The sequence below is a fragment of the Erithacus rubecula genome (genome assembly GCF_903797595.1).
Source record: "Erithacus rubecula genome assembly, chromosome: 2".
In the NCBI taxonomy this organism is placed as follows: Eukaryota; Metazoa; Chordata; class Aves; order Passeriformes; family Muscicapidae; genus Erithacus; species Erithacus rubecula.
Window position 1 is genome coordinate 103,094,909 of NC_136685.1, and position 26,315 is coordinate 103,121,223.

A 26,315-nucleotide genomic window follows, 5' to 3' on the forward strand; every position below is an offset into this window, starting at 1 on the left:
CAGCCTAACAACCCCAAGCAAAAAAATTATGCCAATTAATTAACTGATTTCACCACAACCAGAAAGCACCCAAAATTCCACTTCTGACATTAAATCATTGTCTGTCTCACCAGACTAGAGTCCACATTTGCAGCACTGTATTCATGCCAGGACTGGAGAAAAATTAAACCCAAGACAGAATGACTATAATTTCTAAATTATATATTTAGCAAGACTTGTAAGATAATGTTGTTTAACAGAGATAACAAAAACTTTTAAAAAAATTTAAAACTCAACGCAATATACATTGCAGGAGCAATGTTGTATTTGGCCAAGGAACATTTTTTTTTAAATCCCTTGATTCAGGAGACCACACTGGAGAGACTAATCATCTTGCACAGATCCAAAATGCCTGTGCCCTTTTCCTAAAGCTCATGAAACTATGCTCTTGCATCACTGCCACAAACAAGTCTGAGCCCACTGGAGTTCCACAGGCCCCAGCTCACAGCTGCATCTTTTCTTACTGAGGAGTGATGCTTTACACCACCTTCAGCATCAAATACCATGGTATGCCTGCTTTGAGTCTTCCTCTCATTAGACAAAAAAAAAAAAAAAAAAAAAAAAAAAAAAAAAAAGGAAAATCAATTCATGATCAAGAAGTCCAGAGAGGAGGACAATGCCTCTGATAAATCAGATTCACGTTCCAAGCCAGGGGAGGTAATGATAGACTTCAGTTTTCAATTTAATCAAAGCAAAAGAGTGAGCTTTTCACTAAGTATCTTGGCTAAAAAAGAAACATGTCCTAGCTTAGCTCCATCATGCCTGCACCAGCAAATTGACTTAATTGTCAGCAAGGAATTATGAAATATGAAGTGACTCCAGCAGCGCTCCAGGGAGACTCCTGAGGCACAGTGTCTATAGCAGACACCAAAGTGCCATCCATCTCACTCTCACCCTCAGGCAAAGCACAACAGCCTTGGCTCTCTAAAAAAGGCTGCCAAGAAGAACAAAACCTGGCTTTCCTGAATGATTAGCAGTGGCCCAAATAAAAAACTTTAAATACATCAGCACAGCTTCCCTGGCTGCTGAAAGCACAGGCAGGAAGTCGTGATTTGAGACACCAATTTGTAACTACAAGGCTACATCCAGTCACAGCTCACAGAGGCCTTTCTAAGGAGAGACAACACCATGCACACTTCTCCTCTCACATCCTTCTCCCCAGTGATGAGGGTAGAAAGGGCAGGAAGGGAAGCTGCAGTCAACAGAAGCTGCTCTGCTGAATGCTAGCACTGGAGGAGAAGACAGAAGAGAGATTGCTGAGCTATGCTTTCTGAGTCAAATCCTGGTTTCAGTTTGACAAGGCCAGTATGACAGAAGAGAAACCACATTGAACTCAGCCCCATGGACATGGGCACTAAGAAAGAAGTAGGGAGCCCAAAATCTTTCACTGGGTCTTTGATAAGAACTACAGAGGTAAGTACTCCCACCTAAAAACACCCCTTTGGTTGTCCATCAGGGATTCACTTTAGATTTAAGAAACAGTTTTTGGTTTCATCTCATATATTACTGGCAATGGGGACTAGTCTGAACTAGAGTTGCAGCCTCTGAAGCTATAAACTCCTGACCCAAAGAGCCTTTGGGCTGTGAACCCTGCCAAAATGTTTGAGCCTCCTAAGCAGATTCTTTTATATCAGAAGGGAGGAGGAAGACAGAAATCCCTCTTTGAGGTGAGACAGCCCTCATACTGATCACTCAGCTCCCTGAAATGCTGTTATCTAATGGGGGAAGGGGACTATAATTAGTTGAACCATGGCCAAGGCTAGAACTGCTGGTTGGCAAAACTCTGCTGGGACATGGCAAAAATTGTCTGGCCTCCAGCAATCAGAGATGCCTTCATCCAAAGAATCAAAGAACACCAAGAAGTAAGCATTTGCCCTGGTCTACCCTTCTCCTAAGGTTGATTTAGTTGGTTTTTTTTAAGGCAATGGACAATCTAAAATGAAAATTGTTTCAGAACTTAGGAAATAAGTTGTCATTAATAAATTCTCTCAGTTTTTTCTGTCTCTCAGCTTCCCTGGTTTGATGAACTGCAGGTAAAATGCACCATTCTTCACTGACTGACTATTCTGAAAATCATTCTAAAATTTGATTTTCATTTCAGAAAGAGTAATAAAATGACACAGATTTGTAGAAAATCAGAACTAGTCAAGTGACCTGGACCATACTGCTCAACATAATCCCTTCAAAGTGGACTGAAACTGACAGGATGAGAAAAGAGAGTTCTTCTGAAATAGCCTGTACACCACAAATCCTTAGAAATGGAAAGGGAGTGTATTGCCAGTTACCATTATCTGGCATATCAAGTCACAGGGAAGAATTGCATTCCTCTATAACCTGGTTTGATAAGAGTTGAAAGCAATACCACCTCTTTCTTACATAAAAAGTTATTTCACATGACACAAGAGTACAGTTCCCTTGAAAAAGCAATATGGTTCACACTTTAAATTTAAAAAGCATTTCTAACATGGATTTGCAATGCAAAACATTTTAAATACAAATCAAATACAGCTGACAGAACCATCTTTTTCAGGCAGCCCACAACTAGGCATGCCAGATATTAACTATTTCTATTTATTACTCAACAGAAACCAGCTTTCAAGCATAAAATGAAGGTGCTACAGAGACATATTTAAGTGATTCATGTTGCACACCAGATTAAAGTTACTGCAGCACAGACATGCAAGTGATAAAAGAGAGAAGGAGCAATAATCCTAAAAAGTTCTCCAAATCAGAGTTTTTCCCACAAGTTTCAAATGCTCAGACACAATAGACAATGAAAGCCCCAGGCTCCACAGCTTCACTGGTGAAACTATCAGAGAACAAGGGCCATTACAACATCCTCTCCTACAAGAGCCAAGGCACCTTTTCTCCATGAGACTGCCAGCCCTCGGGCACAGCTCAGGGAGAAGCTGCAGAGCTCCACATAGCTCCTCTGCAGCCAGGAGGAATGTGTTAGGGACCAGGAACCCCCAGGGCAGAAGGAATTGGACCACCCACGTCCCCTCTCTGCCATTCAAACACACTGAGCAAATGACAATCCAGGCGAGCCTTGAATGTTCCTGTCACCTTAGAGTGAAGGGAAAAAGTGTGGGAGCAGCAGCAGCTCATCACTCCACTGCTGTGAGGAAAGCACAGGGCCTTGCAGCACCTTCCATACTGTGATTAAAACAACTCCAAACACATCCAAACAGTTCTGAACAACGGTATATTAACATGCCAGCGGCTACTCCTTGCACATGATGCAAACACTTGCCATTGTGCTCGGATTAACAAGCAAATACCACTCTCACAAGCTTCCACCGACCTTTGATGTATATTTAGCTGCCATTACTAATTTTTATGACTGTGACAGCAGGTCACACAAAGGAGTTCGGAGCCCAGATTTTTAAAGTCAAGCTGTACCCTTAATACTATTTTCTAGGCGAGAGGCATTCTAAATTCCTAAAGAAAGCAACTTGTGTTTTTGCAAACAGAAATGTTTTTCTTTTCTCAGAAAATCGGTTGCTAACAGCCAGAGGTCAAAACAAAACCTAAACTGCATTTCACAGTCCATAATTATTTATTTAACAAGTAATGGAAGCTGTATTTCAAGGGACTAATATTTCTAAGACCTGCAGCATATGGCAAAGCACTGGGCAAACCCAAAACCCTAGCAAAGGGTGGAAGATTCAGCAGCTAAGAGAATTAAGCAGAAGCAACTCTTCCTGCCTGAGAAGGCAGGGGAGACAGTCAGGGTCAGCCAGCTGCACAGTTTTGAACATCAACTCTAACTACTGCTGTGTTACCCCATTTTCTGCATCTAACAAATTAGGTAAGAAAAACCTAAAGCTTACTTGCTCCAATCAAACTAGACCTTCCCCTATTCAATACTTAACTGCACATATTTAACGGGATGACATTACACATAGAAATGCTAATTCCTGTACTGACCTTACTGTACTACTTACAGTGACTGGGATGGCATTGAGACAATATCTGTGCAAACTCACAACAACCCAATTAGAAACAGAAAGGGAGGAAAGTACAAACATCTGGACAGAGGAGTGTGAGGGACAATATTAACTCTACAGGGATAATCTCAGCCTACCAGCTGACCTCTCGCTGCCAGTATTTTGTAAGTAAAGAGAGGAGGCCTCAAAGAAGTCTCCTCTTTTGCGTCCCAACATTTGGGAAATACATGACTGTTTGGGTTTTTTAGAATGCAAAAGCTTGAAAAAACCCACAATGTTGCATGCCTATCTTGACCGAGAACACTGTTGCAACTATCGGCTTTAAAAAACCACAATCCTTTAGATAATCCCCCACAAGTCCTGATTAAAAGTGGATTTAATATTTTGAAATGAAGCATAATTGTTCAAGACGACCTTGAGTAGTTTCTTACACCACTCTGCTCCATCAGCACAGTCAAGATGACAGCTGCACTGTCAAATGTATGATAAGACAGGCTGATAGCAAGGTCTCTCCAAAATATTTTCCTCTATGAAGTAAAACAGATGCTTACAGTTCTTCCAAACAGCGCCTGTCTCCTGCTCTATTTCAAACACACACTGAACACACGTAATGAAATGGAGTCGGCATTTAATAAGCACGAGCTGTATCGACGGCCTATCCAACAAGCACGCCTCGAATACATGCATTTTGTTCCCTCTGCTTAAGTCATCACCGATTTTATGTCCAGGAAAATAATGGTACGCAGGCCTAAAAGTGGTTTTACGATAACAGGGGCACTACTGCCACCTGCTGGCAGAAAGGATTCACGGCATCCCACACCACCCCACGCTCCCCAAAGCGGGGAAGCCACAGACTTTTGAAGAAATTCAACTTAGCGGGTGTTTGCTTGTGTACTGCTGGTTTTCTCTAGAACGAGCACACACAGAAAAGGTTCAGGGTAACCATGGCATGAAGGATCGGTAATCACATTGGGGTCAGAGATACTAAATGGGTTCAGTAACTGCACCAAGAAATAAGGAGAACACACTGGTCTAGGTAAAACAGCATCAACACTGACAGCAGACTTCTAAATAAATCCAGCTACTATAAACCATCAGAGGTTAGATAAGGCTACTAAAATATCCATCTTGCCCATTTTTATATAAGATTTTCAGAAGACAGACTACACTGAATCCTGTCAGAGGAGAGAGCTGGTCATTAACTGTGGCAGAGTATTTCCTAGAATCACAGAATGGCCTGTTTTGGAAGGAACTATCAAATATCAGCTAGTTCAACTTCAACCCCTCCTCACCATGGGCTGGGACGTCTTTCAATAATCCAGGTTACTCAATTTCCCTCCAACCTGACCTTGAACATTTCCAGGGATAGGGTATCCATAATTTGTCTGGGCAAACCATTTTAGACAGTAAGGTACCAGATATAAGGATTATGTACACTCCTCTCAATCCACTCAGACTTCTCTGGGAGCACAGAATAACACAAAGTCAAAAAGCATAGCTCTGAACCTCAACAATCTGTTTCTGGTGCTTCAGCCCACAGTCTGTTAGTTTAAGGCTCCTTTTGATTGCTTTGTTCCAATGGAAAGTACATCTCCTTCTCTACTGTTTTTTTCAGGGCTTCTCACTAAGTCACTGAATGCTCACATCCCACTGCTTGAAATCATCACTTGATTATCATTAATATGCAGTGCCTATCTGTTTGCAGTGCCTGGCCATATGGCAGGCTGAGTGGCAGAGCTCTCCTTGAGGCATGTGAGGTTGAGGCCTCCATTCCACCACCTTAGACTCTTGGCTCACTGGCACCACACACAGTGTGGCAGGATAACATCCAGGTATGAGGCACATTTCCACCCAGAAGCCATCTCCATTAGCTACATGAGATGGCTGTGAGCACACCGGTGAAATACTGGAATGAAAATATTTCGCCACAATTCATTTCCCTTTCCCAAAGCACCCTAGAACAAGGAACAAAGTTCTTTCCTGATACGTATCTGTAGCACTGCCAAACCTTTTTTTTAATGCTTAAGTTTTGAATTATACTAATTATACCTGAGATGTTTTCAAAGTGCACTGCAACCATCTTTTCTGCAGTGCAATTCTGAGTGAGCCTCCTCAGTCATAACCCTTGGCCATAGTTACAGCAAATGGTGTTTGACTAAGAAGTAGCTACAGTTCTCCACCTAAATTAAACCACTCCTCCAGAAGTATTTGCCTTCCATTTCATTCTCCTGACCACTGTCACTATAGACAGCCTTTTTATCCAAATGAATATTGCACTGCAGGGAAGAACAGCAGTGAAATGAAATTAGACCAAAAGCAGAGGGCAAGTTTAACCACATCTACTGCTCACCAGCCAGGCTTAAAGCATTTTCCACAGAAAGAAGTAATAAACTCACTCACAGATGTCACAATTGAGCATGACCGATTCCCTCAACTATTAACATTGACTTTCCTGATGAGTAAGTGAGGACTGTATATAAATTAGTCTGGGGTTTTACACACAAGTGTAATTGTACCAACTGTAAAATAACTTGAGAAACCTTTGATTAACACCACAGTCTGCTCACAGTAAAGATGAAAACCAAATTAACAACAATTTGTTAGCAATATTGGTTCTATTCCTAGAGGAAATTACAACAGTGTAAGTTACATAGGCAGATGCCAGATGACTCCATACAAGAGATTTCAATGCAAGTGTTCCATTTTCCTATTTCTACACTGGGGATAAAACATTTAGTATGTTTACAAAACATTCCAATGGACACCAAATTTGCTAAGAAGCTCCCAGTATAATCAACCAATTATGCTTAGCTCAACTGAAGGGGAAAAAAAAAAAACCCACAAAAAATCAATACTGATAAATGTAAAAATCCCATGTCAAAATGCTATGAGCGACTTAAGGGCAGATTTTAAATTCTGTTTCTTCCACATTCAATAGCAGGAACACTTGAGTTAAGGGACTTATTTTCATAGCAAATTATTGAAGAATAATTTCAAATGAACTCCAGAGTAAGAATTACTGGTCACCGTAAAATAAAAGGGGGAGAGAATAACTATATACACAATACCAGATCAGGCTCAGCGACTGACTCAAATACCTTCATAATATTCAGACAGGCCACTTCTAAAGTAATTTCTACTTCAGAAGTTACAAGATGAAATTTCAGTGTGATAAATTAAGTTGCCAAATGAAATGGATTAGCAATCAGTGAAATTGCCTGATGTCAGATCTGTTCCAGATTAGAATCCATCCTTTTTCCCCACCTGTTCATTAAGCACCAAGTTCAAGGCAACTGCAGTGACTGATTGCACATTAACGAGCTGTTTGTGTGCAAAGGCAGAGTTCAGTCCCTATCTATACTTACACACTTGTATAAGTGTAATTCACTGATAATATATTCAGTTCCCAGTATCAATACATAGTTCTTCTACCTTGATGTGTAATTTTCAGCTTGAGAAAAGAAGCTCATTAAGTTAAACAGTCATATTCAAGGTCAAGGCCAGGAAATGATGAATCCAGAAGAAAATATGTTGCTATCTCCAGATAAAAACGCTGGATAAAGATATTGCTGTGGCACAAAAATACTGAGACATGGTTGTCAAGTCAGAAGCCTGAGGGAAGAAAGGCATATTTCACTAGGAAAGGTGAGATTCAATATGAAAATATCTACTTCATCCTATAAATTGTCATGCAGAGGCTCCAGTGTAAACCAGTCCTGCAACAAGCAGAGCAAACAAAGGGTATATAAAACTGAGTGTTTTTCAATTCCACATATGTTCAGTACCAGGACAGAGAGGTACAGCACAACAAGCATTCCAAACTCTTACAAATTTGTTTAAACTCAGCTGTAATTCTCTCCCTGGAAATACTTCTGCCTCTTAAAGCAATCAGGAGACCATCACCTCCATGCACCTTCCCTCAGCTGGCCCTGCACACTGTGCCAAAAAAGCTGAGCAACCTGCTCCTGCCAAACCAGCATTCCTAGCTGAGGCAACTCACTGCACACAGGAAGATGTGTGATGCTCTTGAGTTACTAAATTCCAGCATCAGAGCTTAGTAAACATCAGACGTAAAAAGATCTTATGTTTTCTCTCTTTATCAGAGGAAGATTGTAAATCACATTTCTTTTCTCACATAGAAAAGATACTAATTTTAAAAATTGAGGGTTTCTTCCCCAAATTCTTGAGTATTTGAAATTATTCCAGCACTCAAATATAGTTTAAAGGGAGACACCTGGTTGCTATAATTGTAGCAACTCTCTAATTGCAAACTTAGATGCAATAGTACAGACATATTATCAGTAATATCTAATTGAACAGACATAAACATCTTCCTTTTTCTTGAAGATGAAAGGTTTCTCTTCTCAGTACCATACTTCTGTACTGATACCAAGAATATTTTTCAATGATAAGAAGAAATATTATCTCTTCTAGTGTTCTGCAAGTCATCATCCTCCTCCTCCCTATCAGATAAAAATAAGGAGAATTCTTTTTTCCCCTGACATAATGGTTTCCCCTTGATCTTCCTGCTAGTAAAAACTCTCGCACAAGCATATTAGTACATGCCTCCTTATCTTACAACTGGGCACTAAGATTTATTAACAGGTAGGAAGTGAATGAATACCTGAGGTCAGTCGTGATGAACTGCTGCTTAAGGTATATGAGGTACACAGACATCCCCATCACACACACCCACTCCCAAAATACCATTCCTGTACCTACTTCAGATAGTTACTGCACAAGACATAAACAGCAACACAGTTTTCCTTATTAAAAATACAGAGGAAATGTAGTCCTTTACAGCTTAGTTGACACTATAAATACTCAAGAAATTGTTTTTCAAAGCTTACTCAGGCTTTTACAGCCTCTTTCTGCATTTGGCATTGCCAGAGGGACTAAATGGCCCCTCTCTCCCCTCCCTAGACACAGACGCACCACACCCCCTCCAAGCTCTGTTCTGACAATTTATTCAGATGCTGGCTAATTGTGGTTATCTGGCTTCCAAGTGCTTGAAGCACTTTTGGCATCAGGATGAAGTGACATCCAGGAACATTTAATCTGTTAAAAAGGCCAGTCAGCACAGATTAATGCAGTAAGCACATGCCTCAAGGAGAGGCTGTTTACATTCTTAAAGTGTAATTAAAAAGCGCAAAAGAGGATATAGGAGTAAAAGTAAAATTTTCATACAAGTCTTACCTGAATCCTTTAAGAAATGTATGAAGAAAATGGCATAAGAGGACACCTTAAGCAAAATATCAAGTTAAACTAATACCTGTCTGCAATGCAATCAGTAGTAAGGAAGTTTTAGGAAACCATTGTGTAAGCATAAGACACGTACAGGTAGATAATTGACATCAATTTTAGCAAAACCGCACATCAGCTCCTTTCTTCAGCTCCTTTCTCTCTCACAATACATCTCAGTTTCTCACTATAGTCTTGAATGATTTCAAAGAGGCTGTGGTTCTTTTGACAATAAGCAAGGATACAAACTACATGCAAAATATTTTTGGAAAGTAAGCAGCATTCAGTTTGTCTGCTAAAAGTCTAGGACAAAAAAGGATCCTTTTGCAGAAATGTTCATCAATGATATTCTGATAATTAGCTACAGAAGATCCCCTTTTGTATTAATTTATGTCTCATTTCCACCTTACATATTTGAGAATACACACTTTTTAAGCCAATGTTTGCATCCAAATCTGGAGACAATCTGAACCATCTGGAACCCTTCCCAGAATTTGCCAGACCATTCCCTTTACTTCAAGCATATTTAGTTTTTCACATAAGTCAATGTAAACATTCAACCTGTATCTTCCTGTGGTTTTAATTTGGATATGACTTGCTGCATTTTAAACTATTTATTAGAGGAGACAGTTAATGGTATTTCTAAATTCAGAGACAAAGTCTCCAGAGGGCCTCTTCCTCCCTTCCTAACCCAGGGCTTGCAGCAGATAGGAAGGAGTCAATCATTAACATTTGAGGTAGTCAAAAGGCATTAAATACAAAAAAAAAAAAAAAAAAACCACTTGCACAGGTTTACCTCCAATAAACCTGTCTCCTATTTCACATTCAACAGGCTGCATTATATTTAACTTACACACAGAAACTGGAACTGTGGCTACTTACTGCTTTATGTCTTGGAGGCTTGGATAACTTCAGTTGCAGAAGAAAAAGCAGTTTTTTTGCTTGAAGTTCTTTGCAAAAGCATCAAATGGTGCAGAAGCATGTGTTTAGATACTGTCTAAGAGACACTACAATTTCACTGAAAGTATTGGATTTAAAAAGAATCGCAGCACAGCAGATCTTTTGCATAAATAATATGGATCTTGAACCAAAACACCTTCCTCATGTAGTTTTCCAGGTATCTTCCATAGTTTGAAAGGTTAACAGAAAAAAGTAACACTGAAACCAATCAAAGGCTTAGCTTAATTACTGCACTGACATACAGAGAGCATATGGTTTTTCCAAAGCAACTGTAGGTTAGTCTTTTAATCTAAACTTATTAATATCTCATAATAGTTAACATATTATGTCCTTTAAGAACTATGGGAGGTTACAAAAGACTTAGAAGAATCTTGAAAATCCACCTGTGCCAATGCCCTGACCCTCAGACTGTTGTTTTGTGTCTGTCTGATACACAAAAATATCATTGTGTAAACATGTTCCTTTCGATAAACAGCTTAGCCAACATCCAACCTGAATCTCCCTTTAAGCCCAAATTCATTTTACAGAAGACAACAGTAGAAAGAACTAAGCTTTCTAGATACTTTCAGTGCTATGTCCCTCTTCAGGTCTTTCAACTCAGTCTGTTTTGAGTGGTCTTTAAACCTTTTCTCAATATTGCATATCAATGCATGTTGATTTGATATTTTTTTTCCTCCTCTGAAAGATGCATTTCTTATGAGGATGGCAGATAGATAATATTTTTATAGGCAAATAATATCATTTGCAGTCTGGCACATAGGTTTTTTGGACCTTTCAGGAGAATTAAAGGGGGATTTAAATCAAGAAATGTGAAGCATTCCTATTCTAAAGCTCATCCATAAGTAGCTCCAGCCAGGAATTCAAGGGAGGCCTATGAACAGAGAAGCTAACTATAAATGGAAAGAAGTATGCTAATATTGACTTCTGGAAAGCAATAAAGTAAGGAAGTTAGCAAAAGCACTCCTGGGAAAACAATCTTAAAGAATGAAGAAAACATTAAAATATTAAAGCTTCAGGGGCCTTGTCAACAGAGTGAGGAGAGGATCATGTTACATGGATGCTACTGTATTGTTATTGTTATTTAGGAAGGCTTTTCTGCATCAGTGAACAGGAAGATGATTAATTAATTTTTTTTTTAAACAGGAATATCAACCTCTGTACTTGAAATGCAAAAATATATTTTGAAATGGCTGAAGATTCCACCTGTACTTCACAAAACCCATCAGCAGATGTCAAGTGGGATGTCATACAATCAGACAGTCAAGAGAGTCTGTTCACTGCCCTATATGCTGTGTGAGCAAACATTGCTGTGCTCTTTACAGACATGAACAGTAGCTCCATACAGCATTTTCCTCTGGTAAGCAAACACATCCATTTTGGCCATTACAACCCTGGGACCCTCTGAACTTCATTCCATCACAGAGAAGATACTGCAGCACGTTTTCTTCCAAGAAATGAACACCACCAAAATTAGTTCTTGAAAATTAATCAATGCCACTCAAATACTAGGGAGGAAAAAAAGTTTCAGCCTCAGGACATACAAACCACACACTCTTTTTGGAGTGGAGAGTGCAGGCAAGATTTGGCTATGGGCATGTGCATAGGGGTAAACCTTCCCATCATTTTTTGTAAAAAAAAAAAAAAAACAAAAAACTGAGCTATCTTACTCTAATCTAATACACTAATTAATTGCACAGGCATTTCCCTCTTTTTCTCACAAGATGCTACACACAGTTGTTCACCTTGCTGCACACATGGAAACACAGTCACTGAGCATTAAGAGGTACTAAAACACTTAAAAATCTGTAGGGCATGGCCAAAAACTTGAAAAATACAATCTCCCAACAAGAAAGCAAATATGAAAACCACATAAAACAAATTCTGTTTTCCTAGCACCTTGTTGTTAAAGTTCTCACATTACCTGGTCCAAAAGTGGCTTGATTTAGAAAAGCAGACTGGAATTAGCTTATTAACAAAAATGATCTTTCTACAATGCAAAATGTGAAGTCTGAGCTAACCAAGCTGAGTCAAAAGATGGACACAAGATCATTAATTTTTTCATGGTGACCACGTTATAAAAGTTGCACAATAATCCCTGCCACAGCCAGTGCACACAGGATGAACAGAAGCAATATGAAGTAACTGGGGGAAAAGCCACATTTTCCAACAGATTTCCACAGGACTCACCAGTTTTAGGCAACCTTTCAGAGTTCACACTTGTACCATGGAACTAGAAGGGTTTTTCAAGACATAGCTACATAAAATATTTAACTACCTACCAGCATTAACGATGGCATCAACCTCAAGCAGCGTAATGTCACCTCTGTAGAGGGAAACTTTCTCACTCAGACTTTTCTTTCCTTGCAGATCTTCTTTAGTGTTTTCACCTACAAACCAAGAAAGCAGAAAAATCAGGTTATAAGCATGGGTCCGAGGTCATTATTTCCAAGCCCTGAAGAGGCAGCAGCCCGGTGACACTGCTGCTGTCACACTGCAGCATCTTTCGGTTTCACCTGCAGAGGGCACCGGTAACCCACAGACACCAGCACTGCCCTTACATCGTGCGGCTTGCTTGTTACTTGTTTCCAAATACAAGCTAGTAGGAAGCACTGAATCCTTATCCACATACCATCTGGTTACAAAACTGTAGAAAGATACATATTTTTGGAGCGAGATCCATCAAGTAAATTTATTTGGTAATCACAAGTGAGAATTGCAAAAACAAATTGAGGAATTAAGATTACCATCCTAACCAGAGTAGTAATTTCTCCAATCCAGAAATATACCAAATGAGTACAAAAATAGGCAAGCACATCATTTGCAAACAGCCCAAAATTCAGAATGACTTCTGAAGACATGTAGCCAGACAACAAGCCTGAAAAAAAATCCACACCAATTTTAAACTTGGAGTTTTATCACCTTAAATTGGTCAGCTAGGAGGAGTCAGGTGGTGAAGACAACATACACTAGCTTCCAACAGACTCGTTACTAAATAACGTCACCATAGGTCTCTTTTTCCTGTGAACGCTTGTAACTGTGCATCACCAAATCACCTCATTTATATCCAATTCAGTCTATAGAACAGCTCAGTTATCTCGAACCCTTGCACAAGCATACTGCCCAAAGCTTCACCAAGTTAGACATGCACATCACCAGAAATGAACCGAGGAAGAAAAATTATTCAATTCACTTCTACTATTACTTTTTAAAAATTATTTCCAACACAAGGCTCAAGAAACTTGAGTTCATCTGTTGCTCAGAAACAGAATTCATTTGCTGAGGTAACAAAGTGTGAATCAATTTCAAATATTCGAAACAAGCGAAGTTGGTTGATAAGCAAAAACAGTCCTCAATATTTAGTGAGAAAGTAGAAGCAGTCCAAACAAATTTGTCTCTCTAGTCCTACCCTCCATTTCCATCAGCTCAAGAATATCAATTTGGACATATCAGCAGTACCTTGCTGAGCACATCCCCAAGCTCCTGAGGCCTGTCCCACAGTGGCAAGCCAGAGCAGCAGGCTGAGGCAACAACAAGTTCGGACTGTCTGGCGTGGCCTTGCCTGGACATTCCCAGCCTCGGGCTGCCAGGCAACAGCCCTGTGACATCGCAGCTGCTGCCACACCCCGCGCAGAGCCCGTGGGCACCGCTCAGCACGGCTGGGGCTGAGGGCCAGAGCCCGCGGCTCCTCGGGCAGCTCGGCCATGCTCCGCCCGGGGCTCTCCCTGCTGCTGGGGCTCTGCGTGGCCTCGCTGCTCCCCGGCCCCCTCAGGGCCCGCAGCTGTCCCGCCGCCAGCGGGGCCCGCCTGCTGGTGCCCGCCCAGCACGGGCGGCATTCGGGCCCCGGCGCGGGCAGTGCCAGCCCGTGGGCGCTGCAGGGGCGCTGCTGCGCCTTCCTGGCGCTGTCCCTGCTGCTCGCCTCGCTCTGCCTCGGCTGCAGCCTGCGCAGAAGAGCCCAGAGGCAGCGGGGAGAGGTGAGGGATGGGGACCAGGCAGGTGCACGGTGCCCGTAGGGTGAGGAGTGCCGGCCCCGTGGAGAGGAAAGCCCGGGCAGGCACCAAGGCTCCTCTGCCTCTGCCAGCCCCGTGCCCGAGCCCAGAGGCAGAGGTGGGTTCCCTTCCTCCCGGGAGGAAACAAGGACAGCCTGAGCCACCGCAACGAGACAGAACCTGCCCGAGGGTCTCTCCACAGCCCCTGCAGCCTGGAGCGGCCCAGCCTGGCCCCAGATTCCCCAGGACAGCCCGAGGGGGCCCGGCCCCGCAGCCCCTCTGCTCCTTCACCCAGCTCCCTGCCCTGTCTCCCAGCAGAGGGCCCGGACGCGCCCAGCCTGGCCAAGGAGCTGCTGCCTGCCTGACCGCTCCCCCCTCGGTGAAGAGGCGATCCAGGCGCTCGGCCGCCGGCAGGAAAACTCTGCCTCCATCGGGAGCTTCCTGAGGCACCTGCGGCAGCGCTGCCTGCGGGGGGACGCGCTCCAGAGAGCGAGCAGCAGCAGAGACTGGAAGGACTTAGACGAGGAGGCAGCGCTTTTCTCGGATTGAGAAAACAATCCTGCCAGGCACATGGAGCAATGCACTGCAAGATTCTTCATACAGCTTATTATTATTGTTATTACTATTATTAAAATTATTAATTAAATAAGACAGCTTTTACTTCTGTTTTAACTTAGTCTTGCAAACAAGTTGATTGTTACTTATACGAGAAATTGAAGAAAATGGCGACTAAATCATCTCTGCATGTATACTCACGAAGAATGGAGTTAATCCTGGTACCTCCTTTCCAAAATTTGGTCACTTAAGCTAATACTGACAACACACAAAAGTGGATACACTGCTGTATGTCCTCCTCTTGTCTCCTCTGCCTCAGCACCAGTAATATATTACAGCTGAAAATCTTCACCAGAAACAGTTGAACATTCATGTCCCACCCCCACTTTTTCCCCTCTAGATCCAGCCATCATCTTCTACCCCTCTGCCTGTACTGTCCAATTTCATTTAGCTTTTCCTCCTGCATGATCCTTTGATCCTTCAGTCATGTTCAAAACACCTCAGAGTCCACAGAGCCACAGCTTGAAGTGGGATGCAGCTAATTACCTGAGCTCTTGACACCAAATACAGAAAATAGGCAGTCCTGGCCCTCAGATTTGTTTACAGCTCCTTCCTGATCACTCCTAAGGAAAAGGGCCTTTACAGCTTGCACAAGGGTAGAAAAACACATCAGATTGAGTCCACAAATACTGCACTCGAAAAGGAAACAGGTGAAGTTCATCTGAACCAAGTGGCCAAGGGACTGTCAGAACATCTCACTAGAGGGAGCCCCCACCCAGGACATAACTGGTGCAGTGGACAAGCATGGCACAAACCTACAGCATTGTAAAATCAGCCCTGAAACTCAATCCCTGCTCAAATAGCCAGAGATTTGAAGTCTAATAAAAAGTATATTAATTTTTTAAACAGTCTCAAGCATCCAATTACAGAAATCCCTCCAGCAATACCAAAGAGCTTACCACTAGAGGGAAGAGAAAAACCTACAGCTTGAAGAGTTTATTATAGAAAAACACTATATTTGCATTTTAAAACGACCATTAATGAAAGAGTAGAGCACACACAAAGTAGTAAAAATAGATACCAAAGCCCCATAGTATAAAGCAATACCTATGGCAAAGTAAAAGTCTCTTGGCAATAAGAGAAGAAATCAGAGAACAAGTGAGGATTGCTGGCAGTGAGGCTCACACTGTTATGAGGGAAGCTTGTTAAACAAGTCACACTACTAATTTCTCCTCAAGTTCATAAAAACACATAGCAGACTGTAGAAAGGAAAAAAAAGCTGAAAATAAGAGAGTTACATCATTTCTAGTCAGCTTTAGAATCCATAGCTGAAGGAAGTAAATTAATTCCAAGTTCAACCGAAGTAAGTCTGTTGAACCCCGCTACAATAGCTGCTAGCAGAGACATCCCCACAAGGAAGGCTTCTCTAAGAGTATCTGGAAAAAGAACCTGAGAAAAGGACAAGAATCACATTATCCCCAGACCAGAGGCAGCCCTTCCACTCCTGGAAGAACCCTCAGCAAATACTTCACTGGGACACTAATGACTTTTCTTGGGTTGCTGAAAACAGAAAGGAGATGAGCAAGCTTCAGGAGTGCATCTGACCTGGCTGGAATGTGCACCAGCAATTCAGCTACGCACACTGTACTTTTTCTGTTCAGTGTCTGGTTTTTTTCTTAATGCTTTGTTTCCATAAGTTTCCTGTACAGACTAAAAATGATGAACTATTAGCAGTTACTAATCTCACATCTAACACAACTTCCCATTCCATTTGTTTCTGCACAGGCTTATGGAGCGTTAGAAAAGACAGATTGTAAGAGCTGTAATAATACGTGTCTGCTTCTACTCCTACTAAGCCTGGATGATTGTACAGGAAAGGCAATTGCTTATCTAAATCAAGATAAGCATTATTTCCATATGTTCCATCACCAGGGGAAAAGCGTTCGCAGATGCACTGTAGTACTTCAGATTTGTAGTACAGATTTGCTCTATCACTTCTTGGACTTAAACGAGATCAGAACCTGAGCACAAGGAAGAAACATCTGTTGCAGACAAATGGCTTTCTACCCAGCCAAAAACGCAGCACAACATGCAAGTCAAAAGCATTTGATGATGAACACCAACACCTTCTCCCAGGCTGCACACTGCCAATATGGTCTGTTTCAGCTAATTACCAAGTGGCATAATTGGATGAGCTGAGGACTACAGCCAAGTACCAAACTCTGGAGGCAAGCATTCACCACAAATCACAGAATGGATGTGGTTGGGTGGCACCTCTAGTGACCAAGTCACCCAGAGCAAGTTGTCCAGGACCCTGTCCCAGCTGAATTTAAAGTATCTCCAAAGACAGAGTGTTCACAACCTGTCCAAGTAACTTGTCCCAGTGTTCAGCCAGTCTCACAGTATGTGTATGGTTTTGTTTTTCAATGCTCAGAAATAATTTCCTCTTTCAACTTGTGTCTACTACCTCTTGTCCCATCACTGTGTATGACAGAGATGAGTCTGAAGAGATCTCTTTTACACCCTCCACTCTACCTTTATAAACACTGATCAGATCCCATCTGGGCTATCTCTTCTTCAGGCTGAACTTTAGCTCTCTTTGTCTCTCCAGGCACAGGAAATGCTCCAGCCCCCAGTCATGTTTTAATCATCTTTGTGGCTCATCTGGTGCATGAACTACACTTCCAGTTCTACACCACTGCCTGAGGCCACACTTTTCCCCATCTTCCAGGTCAGGAGGTCATGCTATCTCCTACTCAAGGCTCCACAGGAGACAGGAAATATTCCCCATCTGAGGGGCCATAACTCACCCCTGTACAGCTACCCCAAAAAGCCCCGAGCTCGCTCACACAGGCCAAGTCTAACAGTGATATGGCTACCAGCAGCCCTCAAACAAGGTTGCAAATGTGAGCCTTGACTTTTCAGTCACATTTAAATGGGAGCCACTGAAAACATTTACACATTACAGACAGAAACAGTGGTGTACCATGAGAATTGATCAAAACACCCAGTCACTCTGAAAACCCACACAACGCTCATGCAAAATGCAATCTTCTTGTGTTACAAGGTCTTGCATAGTCCTTAAACAACCTTTTTCTCAGTCTATCCCACACAGCTTTCTACATCCTGGAAATAACAAAGCTGAGAGGCAAAAAATCCCTTTAAGTCTGGAAGAGAAAGAAGTAGAAGGAAAGGAGAAGCTTGCCTTTTTTATGAAGCTTTTGTAAATTGAGAGAAGACTTGGTATGGAAAGTTGAAGTATGAAAAACAAAGTTTGAGAAAGGAGTAACAACAAACAAGGAGAACAAGAACAGGAAAACATTCCCAATTCTAATTTGTGATGCACCCTTATCTGCAGGGACATGCAACTGTCAATTCATAAATCAGAGTCTTCTCACTTCAGCAGCATGTACATTGACAGCAAAGACACAACACAAGTAGGCTGAGACCCTTGGGTATTTGTTTACTTGGAGAGTCAGCATCCAGCTGCTCTGGTTGCTATGCTTGCTGGAGATTTCATGATTTAGGGTCCATAGACAAGGCTGCTGGTTCAGCTGTGACTCAGAAGGAGCTGTGCTTTGTCTGTGTGAAGAAACCCATTCAATCACTGTCTTGTTTGGTTGGTTTTGTAATGTGGACCTTCACAGGGAATCCAGACTTTGTAATGGTACAGTGGAATAAAAACACTGCTGGACATGGTATTTTGCTAAATTCTTGTCAAGCCTGATTGTCAGTACCTCACTCCAAGTGATACCAAGAATTTCAATATAGATTGTTGTCAGCCTGAGTTGTACTGAAGTGCATCAAATGGTCAGCCAAGGTCACATGGAGGCAAGAACTACACTGCACTGACTCAAACTCAATTCCTACTTTATAACCTCCCTCTACTACAGAGAGCTCGTAATTAACAATGAAGTCCAAAAATGGGGAGACAAACACATGACACTGCTTTAGATCACTGTTCATTGCCCCATGAGTATGTTGATACTTGTCTATAAAACTAGAGGACTGCAAGTGATTCTGCTTCATTGGATTCCTTCCTGGTGTGTTCAAATTGATCCAGTACCACCTAGGGTAACCATGAGCCTTCATCCTAAACATACCACCAGCAGTGCAGCATTCTTCCAGACACCTTTACAAACTGTCTGGGAAAAAAATTACTTTTCATGACCAAACAGAAATTTTTACCTGTTTTACTTACCAAAATATGAGAACCCATTTAAATAGGTGAGCACATACAACATCAAGGAGGATTAAAATAAGTTTATAGTGGGGAACCACAAATTCATTACTTTCATTCATTAACTTAATAAGCTGTCAGACAATTTTTATTCTACACTTTGTGCTTTTTAAATTCTCTACACCATTGCTGAACGATGAGTTCTCTAGTTGAGTATTAGAGCCTTTTGTAGTACTTGCAGTACAGCTTGGAATTAAAATATTACTACCAGAAAACTACGAAACTTGTGCAAAACCATCAGCAAATATTTCATGGCATTGTCATTCAAAAACCTCTCCGCCTGACATAGAGTGACAACAGCTTAGCAGGTGGGAGAAGGAACTTCAGTTTTCTAGTATCTGGGCAGGTAGGTAAGTGTTGGGGTTTAGGATTTTTTCATTTTGTTCTTTTAGGGAATTTTCTCCCATATGTTGCTAGGAGACAAAAATGACCGGGCACTTGAGAGAGACAAAAGAAGTTGCCAGGCTGAGGGGAGGGGTGCAGCTGGCTTCTCTCTCTCTTTACCTGGGGGTTCCTTTGGGAAGGGCAGGGATATCACCAGGTCTGGGCTGGGGAAGGGGCTGGGTGCAGCTCCTAGCTCTCTCCCGTGCTCTTGGCATTTGGAGGGAGAACAGGCTGCAGCCGCTGTGGGAAGAATTGGTTACCACAGGGGCGTTCTGCTTCCTGCTGCCTTCTCCTACCATGAGTGCAGCTTTGCTCCTGAGAGTGGCCGATGCATTGGGACCTTATTAACACCTGACCTCACCAAACAAAGGCTCCTCACCATCTGCTGGGGTGCCTCAGGGAAAGTCCTGGGATCTCTGAGCCCCTTTTCCCTCCAAGGGTGCCTCTCCCTGCCCTGTTCTACAGCCTGACGGCCACTGCCCAGCCCCTGTCACTGCTCTGGGTTTTTTGGGTTTTTTGCTACTGTAGCCACACGCCCCCTGTCTGCTGGGACACCCCTGCGGTTCCAGCTACAGCTGCGCAGTTTCTGATATCTCATTTACCATTCCAGGATTTTGCTCATCCCTGCAGCTCCAACTTGCTGCTCAGAAGTTCCTGCTACAGCTCATTTCTCCATCAGACGGGCACCAGGACCGGCTGCCCCAAGGGGTTTGCAAAGGAAGCGCCTTTTCTCTCTCTCCTGCCGCCCGCCCTCCATGGTCCCCGTGAGGGAGAGCCCCGCGCACAGCGCCCCCTGCTGGAGCAGGGGAATCACCGCCCCCGGCCGGGAGCCAGCAGCGCCCCCTGCCGGCTGTGCCCGAACTGCACCAAGGGAAAGAACTTCAAAGAGTGGGAAGAGATTTATTGGGGTTTCTGTTCTTGTTCGATGTTAACATTGTTGTTTTTGTTTGCCTTCTTATACATACACATACCAACAAAAAACTGTTTCCTATATCTGTGCCTGAAAGCCCTTTAGTTTCAAAGTTATAATAATTCAGAGGAAAGGAGGTTGTACTCTTCATTCCAAAGGAACTTCCCCCCCTTCCTTGGCAGACACCTGTCTTTCAAACCAAGACACTAAGTTCATATGCAGGTGCAAAAGATGATGTTTCCTAAATGGAGACATTAGGCCTGGGGTTCGCTCTTACCTTGCAGTATTTTCTTTCCCCTACTCCCTGAGATGCCACATGTAATTTGCTACACTGAAGAATACTGGAAGTTCAACCCAAACAGCAAAGGACAGAGGAAACTTTGAATACTTGAAGACAATTCTATCACTACTCCTGTGTTGAAAGTCATGCTTGCTTCATTCAAGGACTTAAAAATGGAAATTAATACAAACTCTCAAGCAATTACAAACTCACTAGCAGTTAGCAGAAAGATCTAGCTCTATCTTCTTTTACCTATCTACCTAGAAATAAAAGACACACCAAATCTCAAAGCCTTTAAGTCAATACAAGAATGTCTGTGTACATCACCTATTCTCGTGGATTTATTTATTTGCAGTACAATTACAATCCTTCCCCTGTAAGAGCACTGGTATGCTCTTACATGGCTTACTCATACTCTCAGTGACAGCTACATGAAGTGGGGTTTGTATTCAGTGGATGTAGATTCATTAGGAAATTCCACCCAAGGACAGCACTGCAACACACAATACATTGCAGGTGAGCAGTAGAGTACCTTACACAGAAAAGGTTACACTGAGCACATGGGAATAAGTCCAGTGAAGGCTGAACTTCAACTACAAGTCATACCTGAGCAGGAAATGGAAAACATAGAGCTTGGAACACCTTACAGTCTAATCAGCCATACCAAGGAGACCATCAAAAAAAGCATTTGCATAAACAAGCCTTTGTGGAAAAGCAAAGGGCAGGATAATGAAGGGAACTGTTTCAAAGAAAGACAGATGTGCAACCAGTTTCTTCATATCTACACTTTTCTTCATGCCTACTCTGCATTAGAGATGGACTGCATCGTTTGGACAGGAGCCTTTGGGTAAACTCTAGAGCAGTTAAAACTCTTTTCTTACACAAGATGTGACCACCAACTGCCAGGGATGCTATCAGTGCAAAGGTGCTTGCAGAGAACTACCTCCACTCAGAAATAAATGTATTAGCTACATCAGCACAAGGCTGAGAGGCTCCATTTTCCAGTATGTGCATTCTATAGCATCCCATCCCAAAAAAACAACTGAAAACTTTGGGGAAGGCCTTTGTGACACATTTCTGCAAACATGCCAAGTTTACATGTAACAGGCTTCAAGTCTTGGGACAATCTCTGTGCACAAACATTATGCTTCTCCCTCACACTGCACATTGAAATAGAAAATATTTCTCAATATCATTTCAATGGTTTTTAAAGCTGTGCAAAATCAAAATTTAACATCTTTAAAATGGATTGTTAAGCCTTCCCTCCATCACAGAACAACATTTTCTGGACATTATAAAAAATAAGCAGCACTTCCTACAGGGCTGAGAATTTTTCTCTCAATTGGATTTTCCAAATACACATCAGCTAGATGTCCTCACATGCAGAAAGCCACATATCACTTCACAGAGTAACTATTACCATTTAAGGGTTGGACTCAATGAACTTAGGGGTCTTTTGCAATCTTAATAATCTTATAATTCTACACTACAGTTATTCAGACCCTCACTGGCTTGTTAAGAGACATTTCCACATGCTGAGCAGTTTGGGTCTACAGAATCAAAAAAGGATCCCAGACTTATGTTATTTCCAGTGACTGGATTTTTAACACGTGTGTTATCAAGTGTTCAACTGTGCATGAAGCAAATACAGCTACACATGAAAGTTAGTTAATATGATCCAAACAGAGAAGTTGGCGTGCTCAAACTGCACCAGTGATCCCCCAACACCATCAAGGGAGTTAAAGCAGTGTCATTACATCTTTTGAGAGTGAGGTTAGTTTTCAAACTCGTTGCAAGCTTCCCACACCCAGAGTTGGGTGGTCTACCCTGTGTCATCACTGATTATAAAGAGCCAAGCAGCAAATCCTAATTGAGGCAGTAGTTCAGCACATTCATAAATACCTGTCATATCTAAGCTACATCAAATTAAACCAAGCCATACCCATCTCCACCTGTCTAATCAAGAGAGGGTTCCATCTTCTGCAGAAGAACATCAGCTTTTTCTACCTGCAGTTGAAAATATCTTAAAGTCACATAGCCAGGCAACAGATCCACATTAGTGAGCCATGACAAGGGTACAGTTTAACAGCTTGGTTTTGGGCTCAACCTAATCATAGGCACATGGCTTCTAATCTGGCTGGCACACTGGCTCACATCTGTCTGCAAAAGACTGTGAGGATATATGCCACAATCCATCATAAATTATAGATTAGGCCACTAGCCACGTTACCATACAGAGCAAAGCTAGATGATTTACTGAAATTGTCTTTGTAGAGCAATACATTAATTTGGGGGTTTGATCTGGCAATCCCCTGCACTCAAAAGAAGCTCATCCTTTATATTTAAAAAGAAAAATTGAAAATAATAACAAAGAAAAGACAAGCTATAATATATAACCTCTTAGTTTTCCCCTGCATATCTTAAACTATTTTACTGAAGTCAGCCACCAAAATATTCCAAGCTGGAACCTACAATTTTTCTCAGCAGTTTCTGAGGAACAGCACATCCCAACTTAAAGCATCACTGATGCTAAAGCCATCCTCCCTCACACCCTGAACAAGCCCGCCAGCTGACAGCACACTACATCATCTTGACTTCCTAACTCTACTAAGTACTTCCTTAGGGAACACTGCACAAAACTTCAGCCCAGTGATATTCAGTGGCTAAAAAAAAAAAAAAAAAAAAAAAAAAAGGGATAAAAGTTATTCATCTGGTCAAGATTCATGTCACCACTAATAAAACATTAAAACTATTCTTTCTGGCAAAGATGTGCCTAACTTCCCTTTGCATCTCCACCTACTATCCGTCTCTAAAACTCATCAAGAGCTTGCAGGGCCTCAATAAGGACAACAATTTATCAATTTCTTGAGAGCAGCATCCTTTCCTATGGTTAACTTTTGCCCCTCAAGGAGCCGTCTGCCACTGTTGATAAGAGAGCTTTCTCAGCTGCATGCAGAACCATAAAATAACTCTATCCAGGACCTGTATAAGCTTAATGCTGTATGGAAGTTACCTTGTTAAAAAAGTCATAGAGCAGCAGCTTAAAGAGAAGTCATCATCTTAATTACATCAAAGATAAGTGATTTACTTTCTTAGAGAGAGGATTAGCTACACTGGATTTTGTGTTCTTAATCTATACAAACAGATCTGAACTTTTAAAGAATCTTTATCTCGTACTTGCTGAAAGCAAGAAACTTTTATTTTATTTTTCCCAAAAACATTTAAATGCAAACTGTAAAAAGTGTCATCTCTTTGGCAACTAATCCATCCTATGAAAGTTATTTGTGTGAAGCTCACCAGAAAATCACAAGGTTCACCAACCCAAATTTCTAGCCAGTGCACCAAGTAATGTAGTGGGCTCTAGGGGTAGCCAAACACCAGAGCACCCACTAGAATTATTTTCTGCTCATTTTTTGCTGCAAGATACAGATTAGAGAGAGAGCAAAGCAGGCTCCAAACTTTAAACAGTGTAAAGAAAACTTTATTAACAGAACTAAAAGAAAAGAAATAGTAAGAAATCAGAATAAACTTTCAGAACACTTCTCGCTCCAACTCTTTTTGTTTTCCTACTGAAAATACATAGAGACAAATTTGGTATTTTCAGGCAGTTTACCACTTTAAAAATAATCTTTCTTCAGTTCACTTGAGGAACTTAAGAATCTCTCCTGCCATGCCATTAAGACTTCCACAAGAAACAGCCCTCTCATGGTATTAATTTCCACAAGTAGCAGCCACCCAGAAATCTACAATCATAAAGTCCCTCCCACAGTTTGGTTTCCACAACCACCCTATGGGTCACTCATTGGGGTGCAATTTTAAGGATGAGCTCTTCTAGTATAGAAACAAAAAGTTCTCTTATCTCTGGGAACAGAGGTTTTCTTCTATCCCTAGGACAAGGTTTCTCATCTCTCTCTGTTCAAGTTTTTCATTAGATCACAGCTGCTTCAACACTGGTGCTTCTGCTCATGGCTATGGCCACAATGCCACATCCTCCCAATGCACTCCATGAGTTACAGGGGAAAAAAGTCTGATGTATCAATTACATCTCCACCACAGCCTCACAAGAGAATTTCAGCCCAACACTAAGGGATCTCCTCATTGCCCCCCCATCTGGGATTTGACTCCTCCTTCACTGACCTCAGTGTATCCATGTTGGTTTTTCTAAGTGTCTTCACCCTTTCCTTTTTCAGTTACTCACAGGACTGATGTCTTGTTCATCTTTAAATGTGATTTCACAGAGGTGTATTCATCTCTTAAGTAGTTTAAGAGGGTGTCAATACTCAAAACTAGCCAGCTGATTGGTTCTGTCAGGTCCAAAGGAAGCTGCCAAGGTCCTTACAGGGAATCACTTCCATAGCTTGTGGATTTTTTCCCCCCAACTAAAACCAAACTACGTTAAACCACGACAAAGAGCTACTCCCATCTATGAACACTGCAAGTCTAGCTTCAGAAATCAACAGCCAAGGTATGTATTGGCAAAGCCAGAAGGGTGTGTGGGGTCACCAGATCACAGTCAGATTTGCACCACTCTGCAGCTTTGTATCTGCTCAGGACACATCCTGAAAGGACAGCCAAGAGCATGAGCACAGAAGAGCACACAGAGATCTGGTTACACCCTCCTGCCCTGGCAGCCTTGGATATCTATCACAGTCAAATACCAACTCAGCCTTAAAGTTACTCCACATTATGTCATGGGCACACAGACTCCTGGACACCTTCAGCACAGACTAAGAAGCTGCAAACATGGTTTGCTCTTCTTACCCTTCTAATTCCTTTGCTGCTTCCTTAATATGCATATAACATGGACAGAGAGCAGAAATGAATAAACATGATTTTCAGCCACATCCACAAAAAGCATGTTAATTTCACAAATATTCAAAATAATTAATTACCATGACACTCACAGATTTCACAGAAACCACAGTTGTTAGTTTCTTCATGGGGCTCCCCAGCTATTATACACAGCAATTAACAAGCAATGCTCTCCATGTGCATCTAGGAGACAGCTTTCTAACCTTAAACACAGTCTTGAAGAGACCTGGTGATGTTTAGCATGAGTAACAGTGGTATGCCAACACATGAAAAGAAAGGACAAAACTGAATACAGCATGAGTTTAAGCAAAGCTGGAATTCACATGCAGGGCCACAGGCAACAGAGAAGATCCTGAACAGTGGCACACAAGTTATTGCTGTTTTCTGTGTGTACTAAGCAGAAAAACTGCTGCACTCTGAACTTCATCAAACCAAGAGTTTCAGCAGCAAAAGCATCTTTTTTTGAAAGATAGCAAAAATTACACTAAGCTGCCTCAATTTACTTTCATCCCTGTCACTCAACTACAAATCTTTTATAAAGACAGTTGTTACCATCATTATAAGAAAAAAAAAAATCACAGTGAAAGCTGATGGATTTTTGGTGGGGGGGGGTGGTCTTGAAGCACACAGGTTTCATACAGCTCTTACCAATAGAACTTGTGATTGCCAAACTCGTCTAACAATCTCAATGTTCTAGCTGAACAAAAATTCTTTTTCAGTATAAATCACTAATAATACAGAGTGGTTTAGAAAAATGCTATTTCCCACTTGTCTGGCTGAACTGCTGGTCAGAGCTCAGTCATCACACATTTTCTTTCCACCATGAAGCATTTGTAGTGGCTCATCTACACGCCTCATCGCTGTAATCTTGTGTCAACCCACTGTGAGTATTAAGAAAGCCACACATTCATAGTATAATGATGCTTTTATTAAATCCAAACCTTATTATTAAACATAA

General features: G+C 41.8%; 2 protein-coding genes across 8 annotated transcripts in view; one reads left to right on the top strand and one right to left on the bottom strand.

Annotated features, from left to right (window-relative positions):
• MACROD2 (mono-ADP ribosylhydrolase 2) overlaps positions 1–26,315 on the bottom strand; it is a 432,938-nt gene that overhangs the window by 397,994 nt on the left and 8,629 nt on the right. For all 7 annotated transcript variants that reach the window (XM_079332084.1, XM_079332080.1, XM_079332082.1 and 4 more), the window contains exon 3: positions 12,470–12,577. In XM_079332084.1, the coding sequence (XP_079188210.1) occupies positions 12,470–12,577 (108 nt within the window). The remainder of the gene's footprint in view (positions 1–12,469; positions 12,578–26,315) is intronic.
• LOC306815552 (uncharacterized protein) lies at positions 13,832–14,819 on the top strand. Its single transcript, XM_079332128.1, has 2 exons — positions 13,832–14,161; positions 14,492–14,819. Exons 1-2 carry the CDS (start codon positions 13,892–13,894, stop codon positions 14,723–14,725), a joined length of 504 nt encoding a protein of 167 aa, XP_079188254.1. The 5' UTR covers positions 13,832–13,891; the 3' UTR covers positions 14,726–14,819.